General features: G+C 44.7%; 1 protein-coding gene across 2 annotated transcripts in view; it reads left to right on the top strand.

Annotated features, from left to right (window-relative positions):
- rcan1 (regulator of calcineurin 1) overlaps window positions 1–5,769 on the top strand; it is a 60,531-nt gene extending 54,762 nt beyond the window's left edge. Inside the window, 2 exon segments of one of the 2 annotated variants that reach the window (NM_001005434.1) lie at window positions 1,088–1,247; window positions 3,992–5,769. In NM_001005434.1, coding sequence (NP_001005434.1) covers window positions 1,088–1,247; window positions 3,992–4,170 — 339 coding nt within the window. In that variant the 3' untranslated portion in view covers window positions 4,171–5,769. 2 annotated transcript variants of the gene reach the window in all.
- The last annotated feature ends 10,550 nt before the right edge of the window (window positions 5,770–16,319 follow it).

Raw genomic sequence — 16,319 nt, 5'->3', positions numbered from 1 at the left:
AACAGTTTCCTTTATAAATATTTCTATTTATTTGCATGTTAATGCGCCAGACCTTCGTTTCTGTATGGCAGCACCAGCTTATAGGGTATAAAAGCAAATATATATATAGAGATTTTCAATCTGGCACTTAGTGCAGAGAGCAGCATCGAAAAATGACCCTTCTAAAGGGGCCGCGCACTGTAAGATCTGCTCATTTTGCAAGGTCACCAAACGGAAGTATTTTTTCCCCGATATGCCAACCTTGGGTGTGCCAATGCGATTGTTTGGCCCTAAAGCTGGCCACACACATGGAGATTTTCGATCTTTCGTGAGACCATCTGACGTTCAGGGCTGAAACGTTAGACATGGGGGTGGAAACAATAGGATTTCTACCTCCTTCTGCCGATTCAGCCCTGAACATAGATTTTGCTTGGGTGCCTTCAATGGCGCCCGATCAAAATTTTCTAACCCACCCGATCGGCGAGTCGACCGATATCAGCAGCCTCCTGCGATATCGGTCGCCTCGCGACTTGCCATACAAGTGGTTTTGTATGTGTATGGCCACCTTAAGGCCAAACAACTGCATTAGAATGGAGGCGAGGACTGTATCAATGAGCCAATTTGGTCCTTGATCTGACCCAATCAAGCCCACCCAATCAATATCTGGCCAATTATTGCTCAGATATTGGTAGGGGAAGCCTGTTGGAGGGCACAGGTAGATAAGTTGATGGTCTGAAGGACCCAAATCAGCAGCTTAAATCTGCCCCTGTATGGCCACCATAGACCATGACTTTAGAAACCCTATATACTACTTAGCTGTGGTAGCTGCCATTTAGGTTTCAGCGGGGCTGTATACTGCACATGTTTTAGTGGAGTTGGGCCAGATAGGATGAAAATCTTGTATAAAATAAAATTGTTGTTACTAATAAATGTATATTATGTGCAGGTACTGGGGAACCACATATAACCATTAAATCAGTGGCATAGCTACCATACACCATATAACCCAAGCCCAGAGATCAAGGGGGCAGTTATGAACATTATTATTTCATTATGATGTTGTGTATGAGAAGCTGACTGACCAGTTGTCTCGTGTGTCCCATTCCAGACGCTGCACATAGGAAGCCCCCATCTTGCCCCACCAAATCCAGAGAAGCAGTTCCTGATCTCCCCTCCCTCCTCACCTCCCGTGGGTTGGAAGCAGATGGAGGACACAAGTCCCGTGATCAACTATGACCTGCTATACGCCATCTCTAAACTCGGCCCAGGTACGTGTTATTGAGTTTAGTGACAGGCTGAGAGTTCCCATACTGATGCCTAGGGATGGCGGCTGGGCTGCGGCTGCACCCAGAGCTGTGGTTATAGTTTGTGCTGTATGAGGATAAAAAATTTCAGGCCAGATATCGGTCGGCCAGGCCGCTCTGCTCTCCCCATACACGGGCCGATTAGCTGCCGAATCGGTCCAAGGGACCGATATCGGCAGCTATAGTCGGCCCGTGTATGGCCACCTTAAGCTGCCGACGCAGTCCATCAACAGCTTTTATCATCCAATGTATGGTTATACATATGTTATACATCATTCAGCCAGGACTTGCACATACTCTCATAACAAGGTTACAGATATATAGAAACATTGGGGTAACAGTCACCCTGCTATAGTTCCAGGGGTACCCAGGGCACAAATAAGCACTCACCCCAAATCCCCCCCTAACTGGCCTTCAGACTGGGCCCCCTTAGCTCATAACAAGGTTACAGATATATAGAAACATTGGGGTAACAGTCACCCTGCTATAGTTCCAGGGGTACCCAGGGCACAAATAAGCACTCACCCCAAATCCCCCCCTAACTGGCCTTCAGGCTGGGCCCCCTTAGCCCATAACAAGGTTACAGATATATAGAAACATTGGGGTAACAGTCACGCTGCTATAGTTCCAGGGGTACCCAGGGCACAAATAAGCACTCACCCCAAATCCCCCCCTAACTGGCCTTCAGGCTGGGCCCCCTTAGCCCATAACAAGGTTACAGATATATAGAAACATTGGGGTAACAGTCACCCTGCTATAGTTCCAGGGGTACCCAGGGCACAAATAAGCACTCACCCCAAATCTCCCCCTAACTGGCCTTCAGGCTGGGCCCCCTTAGCCCATAACAATGTTACAAATATATAGAAACATTGGGGTAACAGTCACCCTGCTATAGTTCCAGGGGTACCCAGGGCACAAATAAGCACTCACCCCAAATCTCCCCCTAACTGGCCTTCAGGCTGGGGCCCCCTTAGCCCATAACAATGTTACAAATATATAGAAACATTGGGGTAACAGTCACCCTGCTATAGTTCCAGGGGTACCCAGGCACAAATAAGCACTCACCCCAAATCCCCCCCTAACTGGCCTTCAGGCTGGGCCCCCTTAGCCCATAACAAGGTTACAAGGGAATATAAAGGAAGCATCGGCATGGTGTGGGTTAAGCACCCTGCGGATATCCTGCTGCTCCCAGCAGTGCTCTGTCTGTGGAAAGATGGACTTAGAAAAATATGACATTTCACCAGAAATTTACAGATTGTGTACCTTGGACCTGGCCAATTTTCCACAGTTTCCAGACAATCATTATGGAAGCTGCCCCCCCGCCGGTGAGATACGGGGGGAGATATTACACAATAACCCCTTTACTCCCCCCTCGTACTAATGTGGGAAATCTGGCTGCGTTTCCAGCCCGGTGCTTAGTCACTAAAAGCAAATCTCCGGCTTTCTATAAAAAGGGGCTATTGTTGTTGGAAGTAAAAATTCCAAATTGTGCTGTGAGGTGGGAGAGCCGGAGACTGATGTAGCGGCAATATAATAAATCTCCCGAATGTGAGTGAGTTTGGAACGCAAGGCATGGCTGCCCAGCAGAGGGATTAGCGGTTAGTAAGCGCCATTCATACACGCACTGTATGTGATTATTAGGGCCACGCGTCATTTATTAGTTTCCATTTCTGGGAGATCCTGCAGAATAACGGCGGGTTACCACGACCCATTGGAGACATTGAAATACTCTTACAATAGACAATGGGAATTAATCTCATCAAGCAATGTAGGTGCCATTCCCTACTGGAAAGGGGCTGGGGGCCCAGTAACAACCCTAATGCAGCTTTCCATAGGGAATACACCAATCACTCCTAAGGGAAACAACCCTTTTTATTATGCACAAATCTACAGGCTTTGGGATAAATATTGGGATATAAGCAAGTGGCCTACATCATATATATATAATGTAAATGGTGAAAATATTACAGTTTCAACTTTCCTGCCCACTCACACAGGTAGATCTCTGCACAATAAATGGGGTAAATCCCCTTTTTTTCCAAATCATTGTTATTTGGTTACCAAGGTGATATCTATCCAAAACCACATGGGGTTAATCATAGTTGCCCTATAAAGCTACCAGCCCAAAAAGTCTGGGCGTTTTGACTATTTTTTACTGACATTGTTTCACAGTAGATTTTGATCATTTTCATGATTTATAATGGTTGTTAATGTAATAATCTGGTTTGGAACAGTTCCCTAAGCCCCGCCCCCTGTTCCCCTGCTGATCTGGCTGACTACTTTGTGACTCAAATAAAATATAACAGTAGTCGCCTGCCCTCAGCCTCCTCCCAATCCCACAATTCCCTGCTGCACACGTGATGTCAATAAGGAAAGGAACATCCCAGTGCAATGCATTGTGGGTTATGTAGTTCCTGCATGCTGTCTGTAAGCTGTGGAGAAGTTGATACAATTTGTAACATCAGTGTTTTAGTCCCTCCTCCCCTGCCAGGATTTCAAATGATGCAGAAAGAGAAGAACTGTTTTGCAGCTGGATTTCAGCATATAAAATGGTATTTATTCCTACTTTTGGAAGGAACAGATTACAGGGATATTAGGGGTTTCTGTGTTGTGTTGGTTCAGGAGCCGAAGTTCCCCTTTAATTACAGAATTGTGGATTTCTGATAGACTGTATGAATGATCGTTTTTTTTTTTTCCTTTTATTTCAGGAGAGCAATACGAATTGCATGCTGCAACAGACACGACTCCAAGCGTTGTAGTTCATGTCTGTGAGAGCGATCCAGAGAATGAACTGGAAATCGAGGAAGATGAAGATGGTATGAGCAAGCCCAAGCCAAAAATCATCCAGACAAGGAGACCAGAGTATATGCCTATCCATCTAAGTTGAAGTGGGGTCGGCAGCATTTTGCGGTGAAACCCAATGAACTCGTTGAAATCTTTTACTGCAGGAAACGGCAGAGCGCGGTGTAGGACAGCTGCGGTAGTGGTCTGACTTTGTCAGTCGGCAGAACCAAACCAGGACGTTTTGTGTTTGCTTTTATTTTTTTGTATACGCCGAATGCCAATGTAACATTTGGAATGTCCCGCCGGGTTGATGGAAACGTGGAAAAAAACTGAAGCTTCACGAGCATATTTAGCTTGATTATTCTTTTCTAGAGGGTCTAGGAAAAGTGGAACTTTAAGGGCCCCTCGTTTGCTGGAAGTGCGGAACCAGGAATGTCGTCGATATAACGTCACTGCGGTGTATTGTTGGAGAGACTGTGCCCAAGCACACAGTATAGGACGCCATATCTCCATCTTGTATGATGGAACCTTTTCATCGTTCCAGAACAAGAGGAGAATGGATCAATGTGGTTTTTTTTTTTTGCATGTAGACTATATGATTTTTTCTAAATATTCTACTTTGTGTTAACAGCTGCTTACTTGGCCCTGCGAAATCCAAACCCTGTTATGTGATCACAAAAGGTAGAACGCATGGTCCATTATTGGGAAACACTGTGGCACTACAGGGAGGGCCCCTGTTATGTTTTCTAGCGAATGAACTGTAATGTACGCTTTAACGCAAGGGAAAATGTGCTTAGGTTTCTGTTTCTCTATAGGGAAATGTGTAATATAGAACTAAAGCCAGGCTGGCAAGCTCGCTTATAAGTTACACGCTGAAATAGGGCACAATGGGATTTTGTAATTGTGGGATATACATGTTGGTGGCTGCAGGGTGAGCCTATTGCTTTACCTGTTGCAATTCTGTCTTTCTTGACAAGAACTGAATGAATTTAAAGTGTTATTAATTCATATCAGCCATTTTTTTCTTGTCTTAGACTTAGCCTATAGCCGGGGAGTAAGCTATCAATGGCATTACAGGCAAGCCAAGGTGGAGCTTTAGAAATCAATCCATTGGGTAAATGCGGCTAAGCCCCATACCCAAAAAATAGAATATGTTTAAGATTTAACTATGGTGGTAAAGGAATGTGACTCGCGGGTGGTCATTTTTTGGGTAATCCAGTGCCTTTCACTTTGGTTATGAATGGGGGGGTATCACAGTGTTAGAACCGCTGTACCTATTGTATCCTTCCCCAGTTCTATTTCCCTCATCTGCCTGTTCTGATGACAAGCTGGCATTGCAGCCCCAATACAGGTTTTGCTTTGCCATACTCTGCCCGCCCAGATAATGAGGGTAACGTTGGCAGCACCTTCTGTGTCTTGTAATAAACCAGATAAATACCTCCCATTGTAATAGGCCTCTGGGCACCCCCCATGTAGAGCGAGAGAGGTTTCTACGTGTGTTGTGTATTACGTCTGGTTACTACTCATTCACATTGTTTTTGAAGTCTGCTTTTAAACTGGAAGTTTGAATCTCTCTTTTCTGTTTTATATTCACTTGTATTAAGATAATAAACTTCCTTTGTTATTAGAATGTATATTATTTCATGGTAAAATGATTCCCTTTTCTCTGTAATAATAAAACAGTACCTGTACTTGATCCCAACTAAGATATAATTACCCCTTATTGGGGGCAGAACAGCCCTATTGGGTTTATTTAATGGTTAAATGATTCCCTTTTCTCTGTAATAATAAAACAGTACCTGTACTTGATCCCAACTAAGATATAATTACCCCTTATTGGGGGCAGAACAGCCCTATTGGGTTTATTTAATGGTTAAATGATTCCCTTTTCTCTGTAATAATAAAACAGTACCTGTACTTGATCCCAACTAAGATATAATTACCCCTTATTGGGGGCAGAACAGCCCTATTGGGTTTATTTAATGGTTAAATGATTCCCTTTTCTCTGTAATAATAAAACAGTACCTGTACTTGATCCCAACTAAGATATAATTACCCCTTATTGGGGGCAGAACAGCCCTATTGGGTTTAGTGTTTCAATTATTCTTTGGAGCTCCCTTCATTCTACCAAAATTACCGAAAAACCCCTTATCCAGAAAACCCCAGATCCCGAGCATTCTGGATAACCGTTCCCATACCTGTATTGCACTGAGAGTGCAGGCAGCACAGAGGGAGGAGGAGGAGGAGAGTAAAGCTTAGCCATACATGGGAAGAGCCACTTGTTGCAGATCTTTATCCGGTGTGGATGCCTGTGTCCGTTGTTTAACCTATGGGATCCGTGTGAGGCAAACTAGTAACCGTAACTATATTTCTGTAAAGGGAAATAAATAGAGCCTGAAACAAGCTTATAAATCATGCATATTTCCCATTTAAAAAGAGGGAAATGGAAGACAAAGAAGTAATTTTCCATGTTATTAGCACTCACTGTTTACTGTCTGTTTGCTGTTTCCAGCCGGAGCAAAGCTTAATGTAACGTAATTACAGGCAGATTTATGGGCTCGGAAAATTCATTTTATCTCTGTCCTGCAGTGTGTAATCCCTCACATATCACTATGCAGAAATACTGTTTGTGTGGAACAGGTGGGCCCTCCGTGCACTTACGGCTATAGGGACCTTCCCATAGGAAAGCACTCATTCTGTGCCAGGGATCTCTCTCATTCACTGCTGTTGTTAAACTGGAGCTCCCTAAACACCCATAATGTTGAGGGTGATAAGAGCTGTACTCCAACGATGTGTAAAGAGAAAAGCATTGCAGCTGTTTAGCAGCTTAAAGGGGAACTCCACCCAAACACAAGCTTTTTAAAAAAGTAAACAGTTTCAAGCAACTTTGCAATATACATCAATTAAACAATATTCAGCCTTTTCATGATGTTTAATGTAATAATTTGGTTTGGAACAGTTCCCTAAGCCCCGCCCCCTGTTCCCCTGCTGATCTGGCTGGCTACTTTGTGGCTCAAATAAAATAGATAGTAGTCGCCTGCCCTCAGCCTGCCTTCAGCCTGCCTCCTCCCAATCCCACAATCCCCTGCACATGTGATGTCAATAAGCAAAGGAACATCCCAGTGCAATGCATTGTGGGTTATGTAGTTCCTGCATGCTGTCTGTAAGCTGTGGAGAAGTTGTTACAATGTGTAACATCAATGTTTTAGTCCCTCCTCCCCTGCCAGGGTTTCAAATGATGCAGAAAGAGAAGAACTGTTTTGCAGCTGCATTTCAGCATATAAAATGGTATTTATTCCTACTTTTGGAAGGAACAGATTACAGTGATAGGTATAGTAGGAGGTTCTTAAGGTCACGGGCCAGTTGTAGCTGCCGATATGGGTCCCTTGGACCGATTCGGCAGCTTATCGGCCTGTGTAGGGGCAGAAACGATGGCCATAACCGTATTCCCTTGTTCCTAATAAAAACTCCCCAGCCTGGAATAAAGAACAACAAAAGCCCATTATGAAAATGTAAGTGCTGATCCATACAATAAGCTCATTTTAGGTTCCACTGTTGTGATGGGTCCCATCTAACTGGGGGGGGGGGGGTTGTTTATCTTACTGCGGCCGTGTATGTTGCTATGCCCTTTGGCAATGTCACTCTAATGGCAGCCTGCATTACACTATAGATTTTTTTCAGGGTATTTTTAGAAGCCTAAAACAGGCCTGCTAGTGATTAGGGCACACTGAGATAAGATACAAATGACCATTGACAAAAAACTGTTGGGAGCTTTGTTTTTACACCCGTACGGGATAAACATGTCCCTTATCTTAAGATATAAGGATATGAGACGTCTCCATTAGGTTCCAAGTAACTGGAAGGGAGCTGATTTATTTATATTCTTTCCTTACGATATGCAAGTTTCTCTGTATGTGACCTCACTAAGCAGCATTTATAACTTGTTATAGCGCTAAGTACAGCTTATATAGTGAATAATGTACCCCCTGTTGCAAAATATAAGGATATTATTAGTCACCAAAGAATTCCATGACCATATAAAAAACACGAGGGTGAAGGCCAAGGATGCATTGCGGCACTTGTACGCCTGATTCTGTGCCGCGTGGAACTCTAACCCACTCCTTCAGGATCCAACATCACTATAATATAATACTTATCACTACAATAAGGGGCGTATTTATTATGCTGTGTAAAAAACGGCGAGAAAATTTGCCGGGCTTCGCCGTGTAATTTTTTTACATGTTTTTTCTTCCACCAGAACTTATGGAAAATAACAGCGTAATATCCAGCGTTCAGACGGCAATCTTTTCCATTTATTTTACACAGCTTTTTTACTCTGTTGTTTTGGCCAATTCGTTTTACACAGCATAATAAATACGCCCCTAAGACTGCACTAAGCTCAGTCCCAACACCAGGAAACCCTCTCTAGGGCCCCCATTACACACACACACACTACACACCACACTCAGGTAGAGACACTGGGGTTCGGTTATAAACGTATCAATAATTGCAGGTGTGCAACAATACATACAACCATTGCACACATTGACACCATTTATCAAAGGTTTTTGGGTCCAAAGATGATCCTTGCAGCTCCCTCTAGTCCCTGGCCCCATGGTGCCCAACCTGTCTGCTCTTCAGAATCGCTCTAATGTGCACCTATTGACCCAGGGAAATCTTGGAGCAACTGCCACCTTCCAGCTGGCGCTAATTCCAGGGTTCCCTCTATGGGCTCTGTCAGTAGTCTTGTTCTCTGCACCAGTCTGTTCTGGCATTCAGATATGTGTTATATGTACCATTAGGATATGTACCATTCGGGCAGGATATGTACCATTAGGATATGTACCATTAGGATATGTACCATTTGGGCAAGATATGTACCATTAGGATATGTACCATTAGGATATGTACCATTAGGATATGTACCATTTGGGCAAGGTTTAATGTTTAATCTCCCCAGGGTGCCAGCCCGTGTAGCACTAGCTTTATACTTATACTTTATACTTAGAGCTGCATGGTTATAGTGATAAATATATACTTGGGATATGACTGTAACATATGCTGCCAGTGTGTACAGCATAATCCAACTCTAATAATGTCTGGTTATATTTAACATTTCTTAAATATATTTTAAAAAGAAGCAGTAGCCAATAGGAATGGTATAAGCCCTGGGCAGGGACACTGCTCCTTTCTCCCAAGCTGACAGGGAAGAATGCATTGCCAAACCGTGACAACTTCTGTATGTGCTGAAACCAAAAGCACTGGCCAACGAGCGCCACCTTGTGGCCAATGTACAAAACTACATTTGGAGAGATTCTCCAGAAAGTCCAGCCTGAAGGCCAATTAAGGTGAGATCTGAGGAGAAAGCCTATTTACTTCTCTAAGTACATAAGGATACATGAGTGTTTTCATATATGTCCCCTAATTATCACCCAAAGGGGGTCCTGGCCAGATATGAACATCAAAGTGCATTAGAACATTGAGGGGGTGATTTATCAATGTTCAAATTAGAATTCAATTTTTTTTGCGCTAAAACTCCCAATATTCAAATTATAGTTCCAAATCTCAAATGTTAGTTAGGTGCAAAAAATCTGAAAACTTGAATGTAGAACTCTTTGAGGTAGAAAAAAAACCTAACATACTGTATATGGGGACATGTGTTCTTACCCCATCTCACCCTAGTCTACCCTCTAGGACAGTGGTTCCCAACCTTCCTAATGCCGCGACCCTTTAATACAGTTCCTCATGTTGCGGTGACCCCCCCCAACCATAAAATTATTCCTAAGGCCATCGGAAATGTGTGTTTTAGGCAACCCCTGTGAAAGGGGCATTCAACCCCCAAAGGGGTCCCGACCCACAGGTTGAGAACCGCTGCTCTAGGATATAATGGGCATTTTTGCTGGAGGTAATGTTCTCAAGACTCCGAGCAAAGGTGATTTTTTGCCTGGGGGGGGGTGGCAGACTGATACCCAAGTCATAGAAGAGGACCAAGGGGCTGCCAGGAGGAGAAAACAAGCCTGGAAGGATACCATAAGAGCCCACAGAATGCCACCTTGACCCTGCCAGGAAAGTTGCAAAGAGTATGCCAAGAGAGTGACTGCCACCTCTGCTTATAGTGTCCAACCCACTGAGCTGCCTGTGGTGTGCATGTAGGGTTTCTGTGTGCAGGGTGAAGGTGGTTTTTACAGTTTATACCTTGGTGTTCGTATTTTGTTGCTGGTTGCCCCCCTCCCCGGGGCAAATACACTTGGGGCAGCCCACATTTGTGTACAAGGTTTCTTATTCTCTGCCATTACTGGGGGGGGGGGAGATGGTTGGTTTGCCTGGCCGCCAGCAGACACAGGGGGGCCAATCCCAAGACACCACTGCCGATCCCTTCCGTGTCTTTATGTCATTGATGGTGTGAATATTGATTTACTAAGCAGTGAAATCAGAATTGATCTAATTGTATGGATTTCTGTATTGAATGTTCTAAAACACCGTGGAAAACAGTTGTAGAGCAGTTGCCCTGTGGCACTAATGCATTTAGCAGTAAACTGAAAAAAATCCTTATTTTTCCTTTGTATATTTTCTACATTAGTAGGTAAATGCCTAGTGATTAGGGATTCCATTGATCAAAGCACCAATCAATATGTACATGTAATTGAATGCTGCAATATGGGCTTTTTCCTGCTGTTTAGCATGTAATTCTTTATAGTAAGAGCACAAATTGTGATTCTCTGGCGCCCCCTGTCAGCCGCCCCTGTCACTCCCACCTGCCCCCAGGTTGGGGCACAAGCGCATCCATTTGTGTCACACACGGAGCATTGGGCACAGGACACACGGAAATCTCCAGCGCACCCAGACCCCAGCGCTCCGTATGTGAGCGAAGCTGAAGCGTGCCCGGGTAGCCCCTAAATTAGCCCCTAAATTAGTGGCGCCCTAGGCCTGGGCCTTTGTTGCAGGAGGCACAGAAGGGTACTGGGTATTTACGTTGTAACTCCTGGCTCAGATATACCGCCTGGGAAACCCCACATGTGCCCTGAGGCTCAGGGTGTCCAGTTAGAGACAATAATACTTTTAAAAAGACCAGACTATTGAACTGTTCATGGTTATTCATTAGTCAGAACAAGTAGCAGCAGGATGACTTTACAGTAGTGATTGTCAGACCTTTTCAATACAAACCCACCTTGGAGGCACAAACTTTAGTTAGAGTTTTTCATAGCTCATATCATGGAGGTCCAATCTTTGGTCAGGGCTCCCCTTAGCTCATATGAATCCTGCCTTGGATGCCCAACCTTTGGTCAGGACCACCCTTAACTTGTATGAAGCCTATCCTGAATGTCTTTGTTCAGGGTTCTTAGCTCATATCAAGCCCATCTTGGATGCCTAACCTTTGGCCATGGCACTCTTAGCTCATACCAAGGCCATTTTGGATGTCCAACCTTTGGTCAGGACCACCACAAACTTATATGGAGCCTATCTTGAATGTATAATCTTTGGTTAGGGTTCCCCTTAGCTCAGTTTAAGCCCATCTTGGATGTCCAACTTTTGTCCAGGGCCACTCTTAGCTCATATCATGCCTTTCTTGGATGTCCATCTTGGGCCAGGGCCACTCTTAACTCATACCAAAGCCATGTTGGATGTCCAACCTTTGTCCAGGACCACCCTTAGCTCATATCAAGCCCATCTTGAATGTCTAATAATTAGACATCCAAGGTGGTTTTGATATGAGCTAAGAGGAACCCTGACCAAAAAGTAGACTCTAATTTTTGATTAGGGTTCCTTTTAGCTCATATCAAGCCCACCTTGGATGTCCAACCTTTGGCCATGGCCACTCTTAGCTCATACTGAGCCCATTTTGGACGTCTAACCTTTGGTCAGGGTACCCCTTAGCTCATATCAAGCCCATGTCTAACATTTGGTCTGGGTTTTCTTAGCTCATAACAAGGTCACAGATACAGGAAACAGCCTTTCCGCCATGGTTCCGGGAATATCTAGGACAACAAATAAACCTTAACCCAAAACCTCAGCTCAAAGGGAGGTTAGGGTGAGCTTTGGGGTCAACTTGGGGTTCAGGAGTTTCTACAAGAACAAATATCACCCTAATGGATCAAATTCTAACAGTTCAGAAAATTGGGGGGCCAAGCTTACAGAGCTCATCAACATCATTATTTGTGTTATACTATCTGAGTATCATACCATTAATAATGGTGAACTGGCCCTTTAATTCATTACCAGGAGTGTGTATTTAGCCCCTATGGTATTATCGGTGATTAATGGTGTTTGTGCTGCGCTGTCTGTGCAGAGACGCCTGTCAGAGTGCGAGTTCTGCCCTTTCGCTGTGGGCCCTGGGCTTGATCTCTGTATTGTACTTGATTAAATGGAAAATTCATTACAAGCTCATTACATTTGTGGCCGTATCTACAGATCTGCGCGGCAGCTGTCATCATGTTCCATTTACTGGGGCAAACCTAGGGTTCTAACGTAAAGGCCAACGGGGCAGCTGAATATACTGATAAATGGAGCTTTCATAGGTTTCCCGGCAGCTCAGTCCTAATGTGCATTAAAGGCAAAGTAATACCATAGTCTTAATAATTCATAATGTTTTTTTCCAACTCATATTTCTCTAAAGGGGAAACATACTGTATTACAAGCTAATCAGAAGCGCCTTATTGATTACAGGAAGGTGCCTGCCATTTCTGGGAGATAGTTCTTTCCTAGTTACTAGGATGTTAAACATCAGGCATTGTGCTATGGGATAGTTCTGCTGCATCGTATGGGAAAGGCTGCTCATTCACTATGTGCTGGGCAGGGGGCAAAGGGCAAATCACAGGAACAATCTGCCATTTATATTTCAATTTGCACCCTGCCCAGCACAAAGGAGGATTGGCGCAGGTCTCTACATTCAGCAGTGCTGTAATCCCGAGGGGCAAACATTTAGGGGTCCCCTCTTCTGCCCCCCACCTGTTCTGCCCCGTATTTACTGCCTGCCCTATGACAAGTAGTATGTGCCAGACCCCGGCTTTTTATATTAACACTTAGGGACACACCAATAAGCCCCTTAGAGCTCTTACACTTGGGTCCGTAATCTCAGTAAATGACCCTCGGGTGTTTGGGTAAAATATCTCCTAAAGTGATTTATTCTCACTCTCTCCCCATATACAGGCTATGAGCAATCTAAAGGCATTGTTCACCTTTAAGTTACATTTTAGTATGTTATAAATAGTTAATTCTAAGCAACTTTTCAGCTGGTCTTGATTTACTCTTATTTGTAGTCTTTGAATCATTTGCCACCTTATTCTGACTCTTTCCCGCTTTCAAACGGGGTTCACTGACCCCAGGAGCCAGAAAACTATTGATCCGTGAGGCTACAATTTATTGTTACTGTTATTTTTTTTTACTTACCTTTCTGTTCAGGCCCTCTCCTATCCATATTCCAGTCTCTCCTTCAAATCAATGCCTGGTTGCTGGGGAATTGGACCCTAGCAACCAGATAGGTGCTAAATTTCCAATCTGGAGAGCTGCTACATAAAAAGCTAAATAATCTAAAAACCACAACTAATACAAAATTAAGAAAAATACTAAAAGTTTCAGGGTGAGCAACCCCCAGGGGTAGGCAGGTACCTCTTCTTTTACATACATCTAGTTCCGAACCCTTTCCCCCCACTGCAGAGCCTTCTGTCAGACGGGGAGATTAGTAGCTGCTACTTGTAACTTGCTACAGACATAGGTGCCCAAAAAAGAAAAGTGAATGCAGTCATAAAAGAAAGTTTTTGATATAATATAAATTATATATAGATATTTATACAGATTAGTGTGTGCATATTTCAATATATTGCAGTTGCTTTATTAGCCTATTAATCTGTTGGACTTTTTTACTTTTCAGGAGCCTGATATTCAGGAAACATTCCTGGCCCCTCGGTACTGAAGTCCCTCAGTTATTTAAGGGCAGGTATCCAAGGCAGGGAGCTCAGTTATTGGCTGGGGTATCCGCGGGAGAGCTGCTCCCATTCCCAACCCAACGCATTTCTCAGAACTGCACTCAGGAGTGGATAGGAGGGACTGCATATCTCTAAAGAACCCGCGCAGTAAGTTGGGCTTTTCCTTTGTCTGCGTCTTCCCACAGCCCTGAGCCGAGACCCACAGCCACTGGGGGGCAATATTACTTATCAAGCTAGATTAGCTTTCATAAATAAAGATATACATACATTAGCTATCTATATCTATATAAGAGGGATTTAGGGCAGGATTTTCTGGTATACATACTGGAAATATATAATGCGCTCATGTCAGCATCTCTGTCCTGTTCTAAAACTAGCACTGGCCATTTGGCTACCAAGGGACACAGTAGGGCTCATTGACCGACACAGTAACAGTCTGCAAAGTGTAAGTTTAGATGCAGTTTGCCATATTTTTTACCTATAATGCAGCTTTTTCCAGGTACTAGCATCACACTGGGGGGGTCCAGGGCCCAAAGGGGCTGCCACTTCAGGGCAACTGTGGGGAGAATTAGAGCAAAACCATCTAATGTGTTGCAATTGGTTGTTTTTAGGAGGAGTGAGGCCAGGCCTGCCCAGCCAATCTCTAAATGACACTGTTGCTACTATTTAGTCCTATTATTCTTTTTGTATTCATTTTTTTCCCTTGGTTTGTTTTTACGGTGACACTGCCAGCTACATATCTAGTGCCAGGATTACATTGCTGACTTCCCATAGACATGAGCTGCCTCATCATTTACTAATATAGATATTATTGCTAGTCAGAGAAACTGGTGCCCAGATAAAACCAGTGACCAGAAACAATGCCCATATCAATGTGAATGCAGTCTTACAGGGGGGCCCCCTTAGCCCATAACAAGTTTACAGATATATAGAAACATTGGGGTAACAGTCACCCTGCTATAGTTCCAGGGGTACCCAGGGCACAAATAAGCACTCACCCCAAATCCCCCCCTAACTGGCCTTCAGGCTGGGCCCCCTTAGCCCATAACAAGGTTACAGATATATAGAAACATTGGGGTAACAGTCACCCTGCTATAGTTCCAGGGGTACCCAGGGCACAAATAAGCACTCACCCCAAATCCCCCCCTAACTGGCCTTCAGGCTGGGCCCCCTTAGCCCATAACAAGGTTACAGATATATAGAAACACTGGGGTAACAGTCACCCTGCTATAGTTCCAGGGGTACCCAGGGCACAAATAAGCACTCACCCCAAATCCCCCCCTAACTGGCCTTCAGGCTGGGCCCCCTTAGCCCATAACAAGGTTACAGATATATAGAAACATTGGGGTAACAGTCACCCTGCTATAGTTCCAGGGGTACCCAGGGCACAAATAAGCACTCACCCCAAATCCCCCCCTAACTGGCCTTCAGGCTGGGCCCCCTTAGCCCATAACAAGGTTACAGATATATAGAAACACTGGGGTAACAGTCACCCTGCTATAGTTCCAGGGGTACCCAGGGTACAAATAAGCACTCACCCCAAATCCCCCCTAACTGGCCTTCAGGCTGGGCCCCCTTAGCCCATAACAAGGTTACAGATATATAGAAACATTGGGGTAACAGTCACCCCGCTATAGTTCCAGGGGTACCCAGGGTACAAATAAGCACTCACCCCAAATCCCCCCCTAACTGGCCTTCAGGCTGGGCCCCCTTAGCCCATAACAAGGTTACAGATATATAGAAACATTGGGGTAACAGTCACCCCGCTATAGTTCCAGGGGTACCCAGGGTACAAATAAGCACTCACCCCAAATCCCCCCCTAACTGGCCTTCAGGCTGGGCCCCCTTAGCCCATAACAAGGTTACAGATATATAGAAACATTGGGGTAACAGTCACCCCACTATAGTTCCAGGGGTACCCAGGGCACAAATAAGCACTCACCCCAAATCCCCCCCTAACTGGCCTTCAGGCTGGGCCCCCTTAGCCCATAACAAGGTTACAGATATATAGAAACATTGGGGTAACAGTCACCCCGCTATAGTTCCAGGGGTACCCAGGGCATAAATAAGCACTCACCCCAAATCCCCCCCAACTGGCCTTCCCTTAGGTCATAACTGGGGCAGTAGCAGTGTCAGACTGGGGGTGCAGGCCCCACACCCCCAAGGGGCCCCCCAGGGCACACACACCCCCTAGAGGTCACAGTGGCTGTGGGAAGCGCTGGGTTTTTACCCGGTGCCCTGCTGGCCAAGTCCGACCCTGGACAGAAGTGCAGAAAATGAGGGTGCACACAGGCCAGTAAGTGAAAGGGTGCTTAACCCACAATGTGTA

Source organism: Xenopus tropicalis, chromosome 2 (assembly GCF_000004195.4).
Source record: "Xenopus tropicalis strain Nigerian chromosome 2, UCB_Xtro_10.0, whole genome shotgun sequence".
Classification (NCBI taxonomy): Eukaryota; Metazoa; Chordata; class Amphibia; order Anura; family Pipidae; genus Xenopus; species Xenopus tropicalis.
The sequence above is the reverse complement of the archived record's forward strand: the minus strand, read 5'-3'. Positions and strand labels throughout refer to the sequence as shown.